A 17,131-nucleotide genomic window follows, 5' to 3' on the forward strand; every position below is an offset into this window, starting at 1 on the left:
TGCTGATTAAAGCGTTTTTATGATGGCCACTTTAAAATCCTTGCCAAGGAATGCAAACATCTCTGTCTTTGCAGAATCGGCATTTCTTGCTTGCCTTTTTCATTCACTCTGAGATATTTTGGTTCTTGATATGATGAGTAATATTCAGTTGTGTTCTGAACATATTCAGTATTATCTTATGAGACTCTATTTTATCTAAACATAGGTGGGTCCCTCTGACACACCATTCTGAAAGGTAGAGACAGCACTAACTCATTACTTCCAGATGAAGGTACAAGTCCAGGTTCCCCACAAACCCCCACTGATACCTGGGTGGGGATGCCCCCTGCTGGAGGGGGATGGAGTCCCCATTTCCACTAGACCTTGTTAGGGGGAGAGGGTGGAGGTGATACAGGCTCCCCACCTGATTTTCACTGACACCAAGGAAAACGTCTGGGGGTCTCATTACTGCCCAACGGGGATGAGACCCTGGCTCCAACTCAGTCTTTGATGTCACCACTTCAGAAGAAAGGACTGAGCAACTTTCTACTGCCTTGCAAGAGTGGAAGTGTAGGCTCCCCGGTCAGCTTCATTAACGGGAGTTGAGGTGGAGCACCACTGTTCTCTGTAGTTATTTGGTGGGTTAGAACATTTCTCGTCTAGACGTTTCCTGTCTTGCTAAGCTGGCCATTCCCTGGTCCTTCGATTGGAGTAAACGGATTTCAGTTGTGTTTTGTTTTCATCTGATTCTATTGTATTTCCAGGTTTCTGGCCTCGTCAGCTCCAATTCTGGGATATATGCTGCTGCTGCTGCTGCTGCTGAGTCACTTCAGTCGTGTCTGACTCTGTGCGCGACCCCATAGACGGCAGCCCAACAGGCTCCCCCATCCCTGGGATTCTTCAGGCAAGAACACTGGAGTGGGTTGCCATTTCCTTCTCCAATGCATGGAAGTGAAAAGTGAAAGTGAAGTCACTCAGTCGTCTCCGACTCTTAGCAACCCCATGGACTGCAGCCCACCAGGCTCCTCCATCCATGGGATTTTCCAGGCAAGAGTACTGGAGTGGGGTGCCATCACCTTCTCCGTGGGATATATGCAGGGAAAAGAAAATCAGGGAACTCACCTCATGTCATTTCTTAGGTTCCCAGGTACCTGGCGGAAGGCCACTTCTCTTCAACAGGGAGAGTCCTTTATGTTTGATTTACATATAGTGTTCACAGTTTCTATGTGACTTACTGAGTTAAGTGGGGAAAAGTATGGGAAGACCCCCTGGAGTGGGAAACGCCAACCCATTCCAGTGTCCTTGCTGGGAAATTCCATGGACAGAGGAACCTGGCAGGTTACAGTTCCTGGGGTCACAAAAGAGTTGGACACGACCAAGCGACTATACTACAACAACTAAGGGAAAAGCATATCGACTTAATCTTTCTGAGATGAAACAGGAATAAGATGTAAATGTGTGAATAGGTGAGAAGAAAAAACAACAAACCACAGAAAAGAAATATGAAATCAAAACTCCTGAAAATTTGAAACTGAATTGTAAGTGATAATTTTTTTTGAATAATACAAGATAGACTAATTATTTTCTCTTGGAAAATAACCCAAAAATTTGGCCTAAAAAATGTAATGCGAGTGTTTCCTGATTATGAGTTTGCTTTCGAGCAAGAGCTAGGTTGTAGAAAGAAGTAATGATTTCTTCACTCGGAATGCCAGTCCATGTCCATTCTAAACAAACTCTCCTTTCTAGTTCAAGGGGTCTTGATCTTAAATGTGGAGAAAAATGAAATGCATTGGTTATGCACATGCATATATGCATGGTGGTGTTAGTCTCTCAGTCGTGTCCTACTCATTGTGACCCCATGGATGGTAGCCCTGCGAGGCTCCTCTGTCCATGGAACTCTCCAGGCAAGAATCCTGGAGTGGGTAGCCACTCCTTTCTCCAGGGGATCTCATTGACCCAGGGATTGAACCCAGGTCTCCTGCACTGCAGGCAGATTCCTTACTGTGTGAGCCACCAGAGAAGCCCCATTAACACATCCACACATGCACATGTTAACATTTATTTATCAAATGACTCCATGCTTAGAGAATTCACCTCATCACACGCTGACCAGAAAAGTCAATGTTTTAAATACTATGGAGCCTTTTTTTAACTCAGGGCTGCATTTTAAATTTCTTTGACCAATCCAATTTCCAAGATCGTCATCAAACTACTTCTGAAAGAGGCTGGGCAGATTGAAAGACAAGCAAAACACACTCCTCAAAGAGTTGGACACGACGGAATGACTGAACAACAGCAATCTCTGACTCAATGGGCATGAGTTTGAGCAAATTCAGGGAGATAGTGATGGACAGAGAAGCCTGGTGTGCTGCAGTTAACGGGGTCGCAAAGACTCAGACACGACTCAGTGACTAAACAATAGGTGAAAACAATATTGTTATCAAATTGGTGGGTATTAGCAACAAACAATTTCAAAAAAGGTGTCCATGATACATAAGAATCATCAATGGTTAGAAAATCATGATGTCTGATATGAAAACACTATTTTTTAATTCCAACAATTAAAATCAATCACATTTCCAGAGTCATTGCTTTAGTAAATCCACAAGAAGAGGAGAAACCAAGGTAGCAGTGTCAGTTACTGGCTGCTGATAACACATGGCTTCAGGATTTAACTCAGAGCTGGTAACCTTTGCTAACTAAGCTCCTAACCTGCTGAAAATCTGACCTGAGTGTGCGTTCCTGAGAAATTGGAACTAAAGGAGAACAGAGGTAAAAGATGATCTCAATAACATTTGAAGTTGTCTTTGTAACCTTGAGCAAGGTTAAGTTCTCTAGGATGCTTTCCATTAAAAGCAGCTAAGAATACACAGAACCTAAAAGTGTTAAAATATGAAATAAGATTTTATATTTCAACAACCCAGCAGTATATATTGATGTATGCAGTAAGTTCTCAGCAAATGGTAGCTATTACAATAAACATTATACCAATAAAAATGAACAAACAACTAGAAGTGTGTATTTAGTTCAATAAAATACAAATTAAAATGATCTTTTTGGCCTATCAACTAGGGAAGTATTAAAAAACAATAATATATATTGTTGGCTATACAGTGAACATGCTTATACATTGCAGGTGAGTACGAATATAAATTGATATAATTTTCTAATGGACAATTTGGCAGTGTGTATAAAATACTGAAAAAAATAAACATTCTTTTGAAAAAGTCTATTTCTAGGAATTTAACCTAAGCCATTTTTTGAATGTCTAAAGATGTGTCTACCCATGCATATTTACTGCAGTGTTGATTACATGTGAAAGTGAAAGTGTCAGGCTCTCAGTCATGTCTCACTCTTTGAGACCCCATGGACCACAGACAGGCTCCTCTGTCCACAGAATTATCCAGGCAAGAATACTGGAGTGGGTAGACTTTCCCTTCTCCAGGGGATCTTCCCAACCCAGCGACTAAACTCAGGTCTCCCACATTGCCGGCAGATTTATATATCTAATAATAAAAGTAAGCAGATTTTAAAAAATAGATTATATTAAATTACAGTATAATCACCCAATGACTTTTATACAAACATAAAAAGTCATGATATGATCTTAAGACCTAAATATAACCAGTGTAAAAAGTGAAACAATGCAATGGTTATGTCTTCTTTTCAAAAACAAGATCACAGCTTCTATCCTGGTTTAAAATTCAAATGAGCACATATACCCACCTACACAACACACACACAGGGGCTCACTGTTCCTCTAAGAATTTCTCCCAATATTTGTTTTCTTTTGAAAAAGTCTTCTTTCTTCAGTTTAATTCAGCTGAATATAGCATTCAAGTGCACACAGCCAAAGACATAGCCAATTCATGTCTACATTAGCTTTCAGCATTAAGAGCTTCACTAAGAATTTCAAAATAGCAAAATTATGTCTCACAGTGCTTGAATGTCTTGTGGGAAAGTGTCTTTAGGTGGGCAAACTGTATAGAATTTAAGATACATAATTGAGCTCTATGGAGGTGAAATGGTTTCCTCAAATGAGTCTCGGAACTTTCTATTACACCAAACTAAAAAAGTTGCACATCAGAGATCCTGTATTGCTATGGTTCCCCAAATACCCTGAAAATGAGGATCTAAGACAAAATTGCCAGCTTTTGAGGAGAGTAAGAACACCCTTATGTGACTTCCATGCATTTGTCTCTAACTCCTAAATAAGCCTGCATTCTACGTGCTGTTCAGTACCTCGTCAAAGATGCTTCTCAGATCTCAGGTCCAAGAAGCGGTATCTACCTTGATGGTTTGGTTCCTCTTAGAAAACAAAAGTTGAAAGAGCCATCATTTGTTTTTCCCTTTGACGTAACTGTTAGGAACAGATGTTTTCAACAGGTCGGTCTTTCTCATCAGGGTGTCTCCATATGCCCTGCCTCACCCAACACTCTTTATATGACTCAGAAGAGGTGACAAGGGAAAAACTAATCTCAGGCAGAGCTAACTACCTCAGCTAATTCCCAACAGTAAAGCACTCTGCCTCCAACACTTTTCCCCTGCAGTGTGTAATCTTTTGAAAAATCCTGTGTGGTACCCAGTATTTCCTCTTACTTCCATACAACCTGTAAACTGAGACTCAGAGGCTTAAGCAATGGACCAGGATAAAGTAATCAGTAAGTGATGGAGCCGTTTTTGCTCCAAAATCTATGCATTTTCCATTGTGCTATATCACCTGATATAAAACACTGTGGTGTGAATTCAGTCTTGACAGAATTTTATAAGGGAGAAATCTTCTAATACAAATTACTTTCCTCCCAGTCTATTTTTCACTTGCTTAATTCCATTTCCTGAATTGTTCCTACACATTTGTATCTAAGACATCTTCCAGAATTACCTGTTACAAAATAAATAATTTATGATTTCCCACTTTTAATGCACTAACACAGTGTTCTATAAAGCACAAACAATTTATTCTCCCCTCCTATCTCTGAGGATAATTCCTTCGTTATCAACAAGGCTAATAAAACAGAGTGTATCATCTGAAAATTAATTTGTTGGTGGTGGTGTGGGAGTGGAATATAGAGATTTCCACTATTTTTCTTGGTATATCTAAGAAATGGATTAACTATAACCAAAATGACATTGTTCTGCCTACAGCTAGTTGCCAAAGGCCACGTGAAATTCAACCAAGAACTACATGCAACAAAACTTGTATGTCATTATTCCAGATAATATCTTAACATATCAGATCCCAGGCAGCTAATCAAAAGTTTAATGTGTTTATTTACAGTAAAATGTATCAGCTATCGGGTGCTTTTTTCAGTCAAATAATGTCTTTGTAACGTTCAGATAATTCAGACAGAGTGTTGGGCCAACATGATTTCACAGTATTTTAAATCACATTTTAAATCACCAGACTTCCCTGGTGGTCCAGTGGTTAAGACTCTGTGATTCCACTGCAGAGGGCATGGGTTTGATCCCTGGACAGTGAACTTAAGATCCCGTATGCCTTGCACTGTGGCCAAATAAATAAGTAAATCACATGCAAACTGATGTATTATTTTTTTATTTTCAGCAGCATTCTTTTCCATAAAATAACCTAAGACTCCCCAGTTCTACTTCTTAGGACAGCGTATCATTTAATAATCTTCAGATGTGTTTTAGTCGCTACTCTATCCAAAATCTTACCTCTGCTCTTAACTCATAGGCCACTCTGTCATTGCTGTTTTGAGATTTTGACTCTTCCCTTAGAAGTCCTGATACTTCTTCCATTTCATTTTTATGTTGACCATGAAGAATGTCAAACTGCCAAAAGAAAAATTCATAATCACAAATTACAAAGGCTGGTTCCAGGATTATTCATATTAGTCTTTCATTTTGCTTTCAGTTTTTTTTGTTTTTTTTTTTGTGGAATCTGATTGGTTTTGTTGTTGCTATTATAGGTTTTGCAGCTGAACCGTGTACTTCTTTACACTTGCAGCTGAAAAATCCTGTGTTGTTGGAAAAGCAAATCAGCAAATCTTCATTAATCTAAATTCACCAATTGAAAATTAGACAAATCTCCGTTACCTCCACACATTCTTAATAATTGACCAACCGGATTCTAAACTAATCCAATTAATTCTGATCTTTCAGTCCTGAATATTAGTACCATAGTATTCTTTGTAATCCTACTTATGTATATTTTCTATGAAATATAAATAGTGCATAGATCATAGCAGAGATAAATTTGGGCACTGGAAACAATACATCTATATGACACTCAAGTTTGTAAGACATATGTAGAACATCTATAGAAGATGCCAATTAATTGCCATAGAAAACTATGGCAGGAAAATGATATAAACAAACTCTGGCACATGCAGACAATGGAATATTATTCAACACTAAAGAGAAAAGAGCTGTCAGACAAATGAAGAGACATGGAGGAAATTTAATGGATATTACTAAGTGGAAGAAGTCTATCTGAAAAGGCTACATACATAAAGATTCCATCTTTATGACATTCTAGAAAAGGCAAAACTATGGAGACAGTAAAAAGATCAGTGGTTTCCAGGGACTGGAGGAGGAAGGGATGAATGCTTGGAGCATAGAGGATTTTTAGGGCAGAGAAATTATTCTGTATGATAAACTCTAATGATGGATACATGTTGTTACAACAGTGAAGGTCACTCAGTTTTGTCCAACTCTGAATCCCATGGACTGTAGCCCACCAGACTCCTCTGTCCATGGAATTCTCCAGGCAAGAATACTAGAGTGGGTTGCCATTCCTTCTCCAGGGGATCTTCCTGACCCAGGAATCGAACCTGGGTCTCCTGCATTGCAGGCAGATTCTTTAACATCTGATCCATGAGAGAAGCCCATATAGTTATACATGTATAACATGTTGATATGTATTTGTCTAAACCAATAGAATGTAGAACACCGAATGAACCTTAAAGTAATTTGGGTGACTGTGTGTCAATAAATGAATAAATGAGGTGAAGGATTTTGATAATGGGGAAGCCACATATGAATGTGGGGTGGGAATTACATGTAAGTAAGTGTAAGTGAAAGTCACTCAGTCGTGACCGACTCTTTGCAACCCTATGGACCATGGTCTACACAGTCCATGAAATTCTCTAGGCCAGAATACTGGAGTGGAAAGCCTTTCCCTTCTCCAGGGGATCTTCCCAACCCAGGGACTGAAACCAGGTCTCCCCATTGCAGGTGGATTCTTTACCAGCTGAGCCACAAGGAAAGCCCAAGAATGCTGGAGCGGGTAGCCTATCCCTTCTCCAGTGAATCTTCCTGACCCAGGAATCAAACTGAGGTCTCCTGCATTGCAGGCAGATTCTTTACCAACTGAGCTATCAGGCAACACCACCTTCCATTCAATCTTGCTGTGAACCTACAACTACTGGGAAAAAAAATTGTCTATAAAAAGAAACATAAGGATGAGAAAAATCCTAGAAATGCAAACAATGATTTTCCCCTGTAGCCGTTCTTAGAAGTTTTCAGCAGGATCATAACATTTGATATACATTTAATATGTGGATATATGCACATGTGCTTTTTGTTTTGTTAACATGTTTTTTTCATACTATGTAGATAAATATTTCCAGAATTAAAATTACATAATTGGCACACAACCAGACAATAAATCAGAATATAAAATCTATCATTATATCACTTATGTAAAATTTTTAAATAATGTTACTCATGTTATTATTGTTAATAATAATATTGCATGCTTAGTCACTCAGTCATGTCCAATTCTTTGCGATCCTATGGACTGCAGCTCATCAGGCTCCTCTGTCCATGGAATTCTCCAGGCAAGGATACTGGAGTGGGTTGCCATTTCCTACTCCAAATAGTAATATTAAGCATATACTAATCTCAAGAAACCAGGCTTGATATACAGTTCCTTACTTAATGCTGACAGTAATCCTTTGTGTTAGGTCTGTTTATTACCCCTTAAAGAAAAATAAACCATATTTTCACTAGGCTTAAGTAACATTCCCAAATTCACAAAGCTAATAACTGGGGAAGAAAATTTGAGAATGTTCCTGCCAAATTCATTACCTGAGTTATTAATCATAAACCAATGCTCCATCTATAATTATAAAACTTAGTGTCTTAATAATTTTCTGAAAAGCAATAAGCTTATAGAAATAGATAGCAGAAGGAGCATAACAAAAGACACCAACACCCCAACATACTAGAAAGGGACCACAGTGAAAGGAGGAGCTGATTTGCCAACTACACAAAGGATCCACGTCCAGTGCTGGTAATGTGGAAAATACACCATGCGAGGCAGGAGTGCAACAGGACATCATGCAACAAAGTCCACTAAACGGCTGTCTCCACACGTTTCTCTCCACTTTCATGTCGGTTAAATAGACAGCGTGGTGCTAATCGCTGGCCAAAATAAAATAAAGGTCATTTTTCTAATAAAAGAATAACAAAGTGCAAGCAACAGGTTTGAGACTGTTCATCAGAATAAAATTTAACTCATGCTGGTAATTGAGTGCCCCTCATTTCACTTCTGAAATCTTGGTCATTACTTCCCAGGGAACTAGATCAATAATCAGCCCTTCTGTTGTCAACAGAACTTTCAATAAACCCCTCAAAGGAGAGAAGAGGGAGGAAAACACATTTTCATACATGGCAGTAGAGGGAATCCACATAAATTACCTAAAATAATTCCATTTTATTTCATCATTGTGAGTGGAAAATCAAGGATCTCTGGACATCGGTAGAGCCTCAAGAGTATTAAAAAAATGTGACCAGGACTAAGGAATAGAATGTCTGATTAAAAAAAAAAAAACAGGAAAAATGATACAATTTCAGATATGAAAGAGAATGTTTTATTAAAAATTTAATCACTATCTTGAGGAAAAAATGCATACATAATTGTTTTTATTGTTCATGTCCAACTCTTTGTAACCCCATGGACTAAAGCATGCCAGGCTCCTCTGTCCTTCACTATCTTCTGGAGTTTGCTCAGATTCATGTCCATTGAGTCAGTCATGCTATCTAACCATCTCATCCCCTGCCATCCCCTTCTCCTCTTGTCCTCAGTCTCTCCCAGCAGCAGGAAAGAATGCCTCTCCAATGAGTCAGCTCTTCACATCAGGTGGTCAAAGCATTGGAGCTTCAGCTTCAGCATCAGTCCTTCCAGGGTTGATTTCCTTTAGGACTGACTGGTTTGATCTCCTTGCAGTTCAAAGGACTCTCAAGAGTCTTCTCCAGCACCACAATTAGAAAGCATCAATTTTTCAGGCCCAGCCTTCTTTATGGTCCAATTCTTACACCCATACATGACTACCAGAAAAACCATAGCTTCGACTATACAGACTTTTGTTGACAAAGTAATGTCTCTGCTTTTTGATATGCTGTCTAGGTTTATATATTTATAAATATATATTACATTCATAAATAAATTAAGGGCAAAGCTATTTCAAATTTTAAAGAACAATAAAACAACATTTTTAGCATATGCTTAGTCATCCTTCCTTCAAATAAAATTTACTAGAAGAGTTATAAAACAGAGTTAAATATTGGAGGGTACCCATTCCCTTGATGCATTCAATCCTTTGGACAGCTCATGCACACTCATGGTACTGCACGTCAATCAGAACTCTAACAACCTCCAAATGTCTAGTTCCATCCTGAAGGTGTTCCCCTGAACTCCTGATTCACACACCCAACTTTCTACTTATCACTTCCATAGGATTCCAAAGCTTAACATTTTGTAAAGACTAAGTACTTCTCCTTCAAATGTTCCTCTGCTGTGCTGTGCTTAACGTTGCTCAGTCATGTCCAACTCCGTGCAACCTCATGAACTGTAGCCCACCAGGCTCCTCTGTCCATGTGATTCTCCAGGCAAGAACACTGGAGTGGGTTGCCATGCCCTCCTCCAGAGGATCTTCCCAACCCAGGGACTGAACCCAGATCTCCTGCATAGCAAGTGAATTCTTTACCATCTGAGCCTCCAGGGAAGGGCAAGAATACTGGAGTGGGTAGCCTATCCCTTCTCCAGGGGATCTTCCCAACCCAGGAATTGAACCAGGGTCTCCTGCACTGCAGGTGGATTCTTTACCAGCTGAGCCTCCAGGGAAGCCCTGTTCCTCTGCTAGTCTTTGCCATCTCAGCAAAAATCACTTCTATCCTTCCCTTTGATCAAGCCCAAAATATTTCACTTATGCTTAATATTTTTCCTTTGATGTGCCATATTCAGACTAAAAACAAATCAGCTAAACTTAGCCTTTACATAATTTACTAAATCCATTCACTTTCTAACTTCACCACTACTGCCCTGGTCAACCACCATGATCTCGGTTATTTTAATAAGCTGCCACACTCTCTGCTTCTCCTTGTGGATCTGTATTTTCTTTCTCAACACAGCAGTCAAATAAAGCTTTTTATAAAGTCAGTCAAACTATGTAATTCCTATATTCAAATCTTTCCTCAGGCTTCCCAATCCATTCAGAGTATAAATCAAAATCTTTATTAGCCTCTTAGTTCTATAACCCTCAGTTCTGGTCTCTATTTATTCCAACCCCTGATTCTAAACCAGCCACTCTGACTTCATGTTTCCTACAGACTTCAGACAAGCAAGAACAAAAAAGAAAATAAAAACAATAAATAAAATATTATAGAGCTAAAGCAATGAAAATATAACAGAAAAAAATGATTAGCACATTAATGAAACAACTATACTCCCTCCTATTAAAACAATGAGTTATTTTCTTTAACAGGTTCTTGCTGGGGGCAAATTACTGAATTCTTCCCAGCCTTGTTTCAAATAATGAAAACGAAAAGAGTGGAAAACAAAATGGAATTCTAGTTTCCTTCCTACTCTAAAAGATTCTAGAGTCACGGAGTTCCCCAACCACACCTTGCTACATTAGAAATATCTTTGTAACATAGGTAAAGAAAAAAATGAGTTATTTTGATCATTTAAAAATATTTTGAACTCAAAACCACCTTAATTTTGCCACTTAGCTCTTCAACTTAAGGTTTAAATTAAGGGTGTGTGCTTAGTCTTTCAGTCTTGTCCGAGTCTCTGCAGCTCCATGGATTGTAGCCCACCAGGCTCGTTCATGGAATTTTCCAGGCTAGAATACTGGAGTGGGTTGCTATCTCCTACTCCAGAGAACTTTCCAGACACTGGGATCGAACCCACGTCTCTTGTGTCTCCTCCACTGGCAGGTGGATTTTTTACCACTGGCACCACCTGGGAAACCTTTGGATTAATGGAGCTATAACTAAAAATCTCTATGTAGCAACTGAAAAGTTAAAAGTCATGGACAGGCAGATGCTAAAAGTTATTAATTCAGCAGAATTATGAGTGTCATCCACAAATGATATATCACATTAGTTAAATTGGATATGACAGAAATAGGAGGTGTCTGATGAAGGGAATGAGTCAACATCAGAAAACATTTTCCAAGTTTATGTTCTTTTATGTAAAATTCATTTAAGTGTAGTCTCTTGCTGCAATAGTTTTTTTTGAAATTGCATCATAATATAATTCCAAAATTCCTCTTCAAAGTTCCTCTTTTCACACTGCAGTATTTGTGAAAGGTTAAATCAGGCAACTTATCACATCTCTGACTTCAGAAATATCTGCCATAATTTGCTTCTGGAAAATTAGCAACATTATATGTAAATGTTTACTTTAATACATTTAGATTAGCATAGAGTGGAAAATCTTTCTGGGGAGGATGTCTAGAAAACAAAAATATTGTGTAACATAAATTAAAATATTTTCTTATTTAATCGGATAATATAGGAGAAGGAAAACGCATTCAATGTTCAGTTCATCACCAAACATCATGGTTTCTTTCACTTGTATATTTCTCAACTTTCCACATCTCTGCACATCCCCCACCAAGCTTAGGGCATCTGATTATTTCTTTCTGGATTACGTGACAGACTCAGAACCGTTTTTTCATCACCCATGCCTTCCAATTTCTTCTTTACACTAAACTTTGAGTCATTTTTTATTAGAATCATATTGACCTTGGTCAACACACTTCAGTGGCTCTTCCCATTGCTTTTATGTTGATACATAACATTTATAATTTGGCTTTGGGGATAAGTATTGACTATCAGCTAGTTCAGAATATATGACCAAGTGTTTAACAGTTAGGCAGGTGAGGATACCAGATTCTCATGAAAAGTGAGGAATGTAGGAAGGAGACTGCCCCAGCAGAAGGCCACGCAGGCACCTCCCTGGTGCTCCAGGGGTTATGACTTCACCTTCCAATGTAGAGCATACAGGTTCCATTCAGGACAGGCAGCTAAGATTCTACATGCTCAAAGCCCAAAAAAAAAAAAAAATAACAGAAGGAATATTGTGACAACCTGAATGAAGACTGAAAAAAAAAACCAGGAGAAGGCTCTCCAAATGCCACTCTCCCAGGGACAGCTAGCAACAAGGTTCAGCTCTTTCAAATAATTTGAATTAACCATAAGCATACAGAGAAGCCTCCGAAATGTCATCACTTATAGATTCAAAACTTAGTCAAATATTCTTTTAAGTAAACTTTACCTAATTCCCTCCCTCAGCCTGAAAAAATGGTAGTAAACAGACTAAAGGATGTGTAACTACCATTAACACAAATTTTACTGTATCTTTCAAGTCAAAATAAAACACTGATTTTAGTGGTCTTTAAACTCTTTTGCTCTCATGCTAAAGTATCCTTTACGTTTTTAAAGTGTGTCTTAAAATATTATATTTATTTAGATTCAAAAAATAAAATTTCTGGTGAATTTTATCTATTGACATTTTAAGTAAAATGGTTGTATCATGCTTCACGCTGCTGCTGCTGCTGCTGCTAAGTCGCTTCAGTCATGTCTGACTCTGTGCAACCCCATAGACAGCAGCCCACCAGGCTCCCCCGTCCCTGGGATCCTCCAGGCAAGAACACTGGAGTGGGTTGCCATTTCCTTCTCCAATGCATGAAAGTGAAAAGTGACAGTGAAGTTGCTCAGTCATGTCCAACTCTTTGCGACCCCATGGACTGTAGCCCACCAGGCTCCTCTGTCCATGGGATTTTCCAGGCAAGAGCACTGGAGTGGGTTGTCAGTTCCTTCTCCAATGCTTCAAGCAATGACATATAAAAACTACATAAATGTAATATTCATTCTCATTTGTTAAAAAAATTATATCATTAATTTTATTTCTTAAACTTTTATTTCTATTCCTTCTCTTTCATGTCATCACACTGTAACATGTGTTTATACTTGAAAAGGTTTTTACTCTATAAGATGCAATAGAAATATGTACATAAAATATGTATGCATATATTACGATTGTAAGGTTCCAAATGTTAAAAAGTGTATCTTGGATTGAATTATTTTAAAGATTATTTCAGGTACATGGTTTTGTAAAAATAAGACCAGATAGCACATATTGTGATACATAATTGTTAAATATAAATTAATCATTTACTGGCAATGCATCTTTTAATGAGATGGACACATTTTTCCAATTAATTTGTGTATCCATGGATGAAATTACTTATTGATAGAAATGAAATAAGAATTATCATCAGTTTTATTTATTCTTTTTTAAATATGAACCCTGAGAAAGTTGATCACACATCAGTTTGTTAGTGCTACATGGACATCCAAAAACCACATGCTTCTTATAGGAAGAATACACTACCTAAGAGAACACTCTGAAACAATTACTTACATTAAACTTAGTGATCCAACGAACCTTTTGTAAGAAATATAGAGGACAGACATATTAAATAGCACCACAGGATGCAATCTCTAAACCCCAAAATAAAACTTTATAAGATAAGTGACTTGGCTTTTTAAAAGGAAAAATGAGAAAGAAATATAAAGAAATATAAAGAAATATAAAGAAAAACCTACATATTAAAACACACTTACAAAGACATATCCAATTAAAATGTCTGAGCCTCATTTGAGTTTTTATTCAAATGAGTCATCTGTGAAAATAAAATTGATGTTTATTTAAATACTGGACATTTGAACACTGAGTATTTGATATTAGCAAAGTAATGTTAATTTCTTAGGTTTGAAAATGATATTGCTGTGTTTAACAAAAAAAGAGGCCTTATGTTTTGAGATATAAATGAAAATGCTTCCAGATGGAATAATGCAATTGGGAATGGGGATGAAGATCATAGAGGTTTAAAAGAGTCCAGCCATGAGACAATAATTACTAAATATAGTGTATGGGGTTCATTGAGGTTCTTTATATTATTTCCTGTTTTTGTATATAGAACATGAAACTACAGAACATTAAAGTTTTTAGGGAGGCAAAAGCATGTTTTAGATTTTTAATTTTAGAAAACAGGATTTTTAAGGATTAGCATCGTTTAATTCTTAATTAAATATTGCCTGAAGCTGCACATAATTACTATAGTGTAAGACTAGAGGAAAACAACAGAATGGGAAAGACTAGAGATATCTTCAAGAAAATTAGAGATACCAAGGGAACATTTCATGTAAAGATGGGCTCGATAAAGGACAGAAATGGTATGGACCTAACAGAAACAGAAGATATTAAGAAGAGTTGGCAAGAATACACAGAACAGTACAAAAAAGATCTTTATGACCCAAATAATCACGATGGTGTGATCACTGACCTAGATTCACATCCTGGAATGTGAAGTCAAGTAGGCCTTAGAAAGCATCACTACGAACAAAGCTAGTGGAGGTGATGGAATTCCAGTTGAGCTCTTTTAAATCCTGAAAGATGCTGTGAAAGTGCTGCACTCAATATGCCAGCAAATTTGGAAAACTCAGCAGTGGCCACAGGACTGGAAAAGGTCAGTTTTCATTCCAATCCCAAAGAAAGGCAATGCCAAAGAATGCTCAAACTACTGCAGAATTGCATTCATCTCACACGCTAGTAAAGTAATGCTCAAAATTCTCCAAGCCAGGCTTCAGCAATACCTGAGCCTTGAACTTCCAGATATTCAAGCTGGTTTTAGAAAAGGCAGAGGAACCAGAGATCAAATTGCCAACATCTGCTGGATCATGGAAAAAGGAAGAGGGTTCCAGAAAAACATCTATTTCTGCTTTATTGACTATGCCAAAGCCTTTGACTGTGTGGATCACAATAAACTGTGGAAAATTCTGAAAGAGATGGGAATACCAGACCACCTGACCTGCCTTTGAGAAACCTATATGCAGGTCAGGAAGCAACAATTAGAACTGGACATGGAACAACAGACTGGTTCCAAATAGGAAAAGGAGTACATCAAGGCTGTATATTGTCACCCTGCTTATTTAACTTATACGCAGAGTACATCATGAGAAACGCTGGGCTGAAAGAAGCACAAACTGGATTCAAGATTGCCAGGAGAAATATCAATAACCTCAGATATGCAGATGACACCACCCTTATGGCAGAAAGTGAAGAGGAACTAAGAAGCCTCTTGATGAACAAGAGGAGAGTGAAAAAGTTGGCTTAAAGCTCAACATTCAGAAAACAAAGATCATGGCATCCGGTCCCATCACTTCATGGGAAATAGATGGGGAAACAGTGGAAACAGTGTCAGACTTTATTTTTTGGGGCTCCAAAATCACTGCAGATGGTGACTGCAGCCATGAAATTAAAAGATGCTTACTCCTTGGAAGGAAAGTTATGACCAACCTAGATAGCATATTCAAAAGCAGAGACATTACTTTGCCAACAAAGGTCCGTCTAGTCAAGGCTATGGTTTTTCCTGTGGTCATGTATGGATGTGAGAGTTGGACTGTGAAGAAAGCTGAGTGCCAAAGAATTGATGCTTTTGAACTGTGGTGATGGAGAAGACTCTTGAGAGTCCCTTGGACTGCAAGGAGATCCAACCAGTCCATTCTGAAGGAGATCAGCTCTGGGATTTCTTTGGAAGGAATGATGCTAAAGCTGAAACTCCAGTACTTTGGCCACCTCATGCGAAGAGTTGACTCATTGGAAAAGACTCTGATGCTGGGAGGTATTGGGGGCAGGAGGAGAAGGGGACGACAGAGGATGAGATGGCTGGATGGCATCACTGACTTGATGGACATGAGTTTGGGTGAAGTCCGGGAGTTGGTGATGGACATCGAGGCCTGGCGTGCTGCAATTCATGGGGTGGCAAAGAGTCGGACACGACTGAGCGACTGAACTGAACTGAACTGAAGACTAGGAAAAATCAAATACTCATGTTTGAATATATTTTATTAGGGCTAACGTGTGTGATTTAACTTCACCAAGTAAGAAATTAGTACCAACTTTGGTAATAATGAAAGAATATCTTTCTTTTCTGCAAAGTTTTAGAAATTGAAATGTTTTTCTTTGTTTTCCTGTTTAGTCTCCGTCTCTTGATGACCTATACATCTGATAACCTATGTATCTGACCCTGGTAGCTCAGCTGGTAAAGAATTTGCCTGCAATTCAGGAGACCCCAGTTCAATTCCTGGATGGGGAAGATGCCCTGGAGAAGGGATAGGCTACCTACTCCAGTAATCTTGGGCTTCCCTAGTGGCTCAGCTGGTAAATAATCCACCTGCAATTCAGGAGATCTGGTTTCAATCCCTGGGTCTGGAAGATCCCCTGGAGGAGAGCATGGCAACCCACTCCAGTATTCTTGCCTGGAGACTCTCCATGGACAGAAGAACCTGACAGGCTACAGTCCATGGCGTCCCAAAGAGTTGGACATGACTGAGCAACTAAGTATATGCACCCGAACATCTGTCAAAATCAAAGCTTTCGTTTAGAAAAATAATATCATTTCAAAATGTTAACCTCTTGCTTCAGACATGCATAAAACAGCTAAATGTTAATATATTTTCTTATGGGAAACAGGTGGAATAGGAAATGGCAACCACTTCAGTGTTCTTGCCTGGAGAATCCCATGGCCAGAGGAGCCTGGCGAATTATGGCCCATGGGATTGCGAACAGTTGGACACAACTGAGCAACTAAGCATGTGTGGGAAACAGAAAATTATGCCTCCTAATTTTTTTCTAAAAATTAGAAATTTTTTCTAAATGTTAGAAAATTTAATGAGTTTTCCATTAAAAAAATCAGCATGTTTATGTTCTTTATTAAGTTGTCATAGGAATAATTGGTAAGAAGGCAGATTATAGAAACTCAGTTTAAAAATCTACATAAGTTGAAAGAAGCCATTTAAAGTTGCGCTTCTATGAGATGTCCAGCATGGGTAA

The 17,131-nt window shown here is 38.4% G+C and overlaps 1 protein-coding gene across 10 annotated transcripts in view; it reads right to left on the reverse strand.

The window, feature by feature from the left end:
* The window catches only part of CCDC102B (coiled-coil domain containing 102B), a 340,996-nt gene that overhangs the window by 259,038 nt on the left and 64,827 nt on the right, over positions 1-17,131 (reverse strand). For all 10 annotated transcript variants that reach the window (XM_070361705.1, XM_070361701.1, XM_070361709.1 and 7 more), the window contains exon 5: positions 5,656-5,772. In XM_070361705.1, the coding sequence (XP_070217806.1) occupies positions 5,656-5,772 (117 nt within the window). The remainder of the gene's footprint in view (positions 1-5,655; positions 5,773-17,131) is intronic.

This window comes from Bos mutus, chromosome 24, assembly GCF_027580195.1.
Source record: "Bos mutus isolate GX-2022 chromosome 24, NWIPB_WYAK_1.1, whole genome shotgun sequence".
NCBI classification, from domain to species: Eukaryota; Metazoa; Chordata; class Mammalia; order Artiodactyla; family Bovidae; genus Bos; species Bos mutus.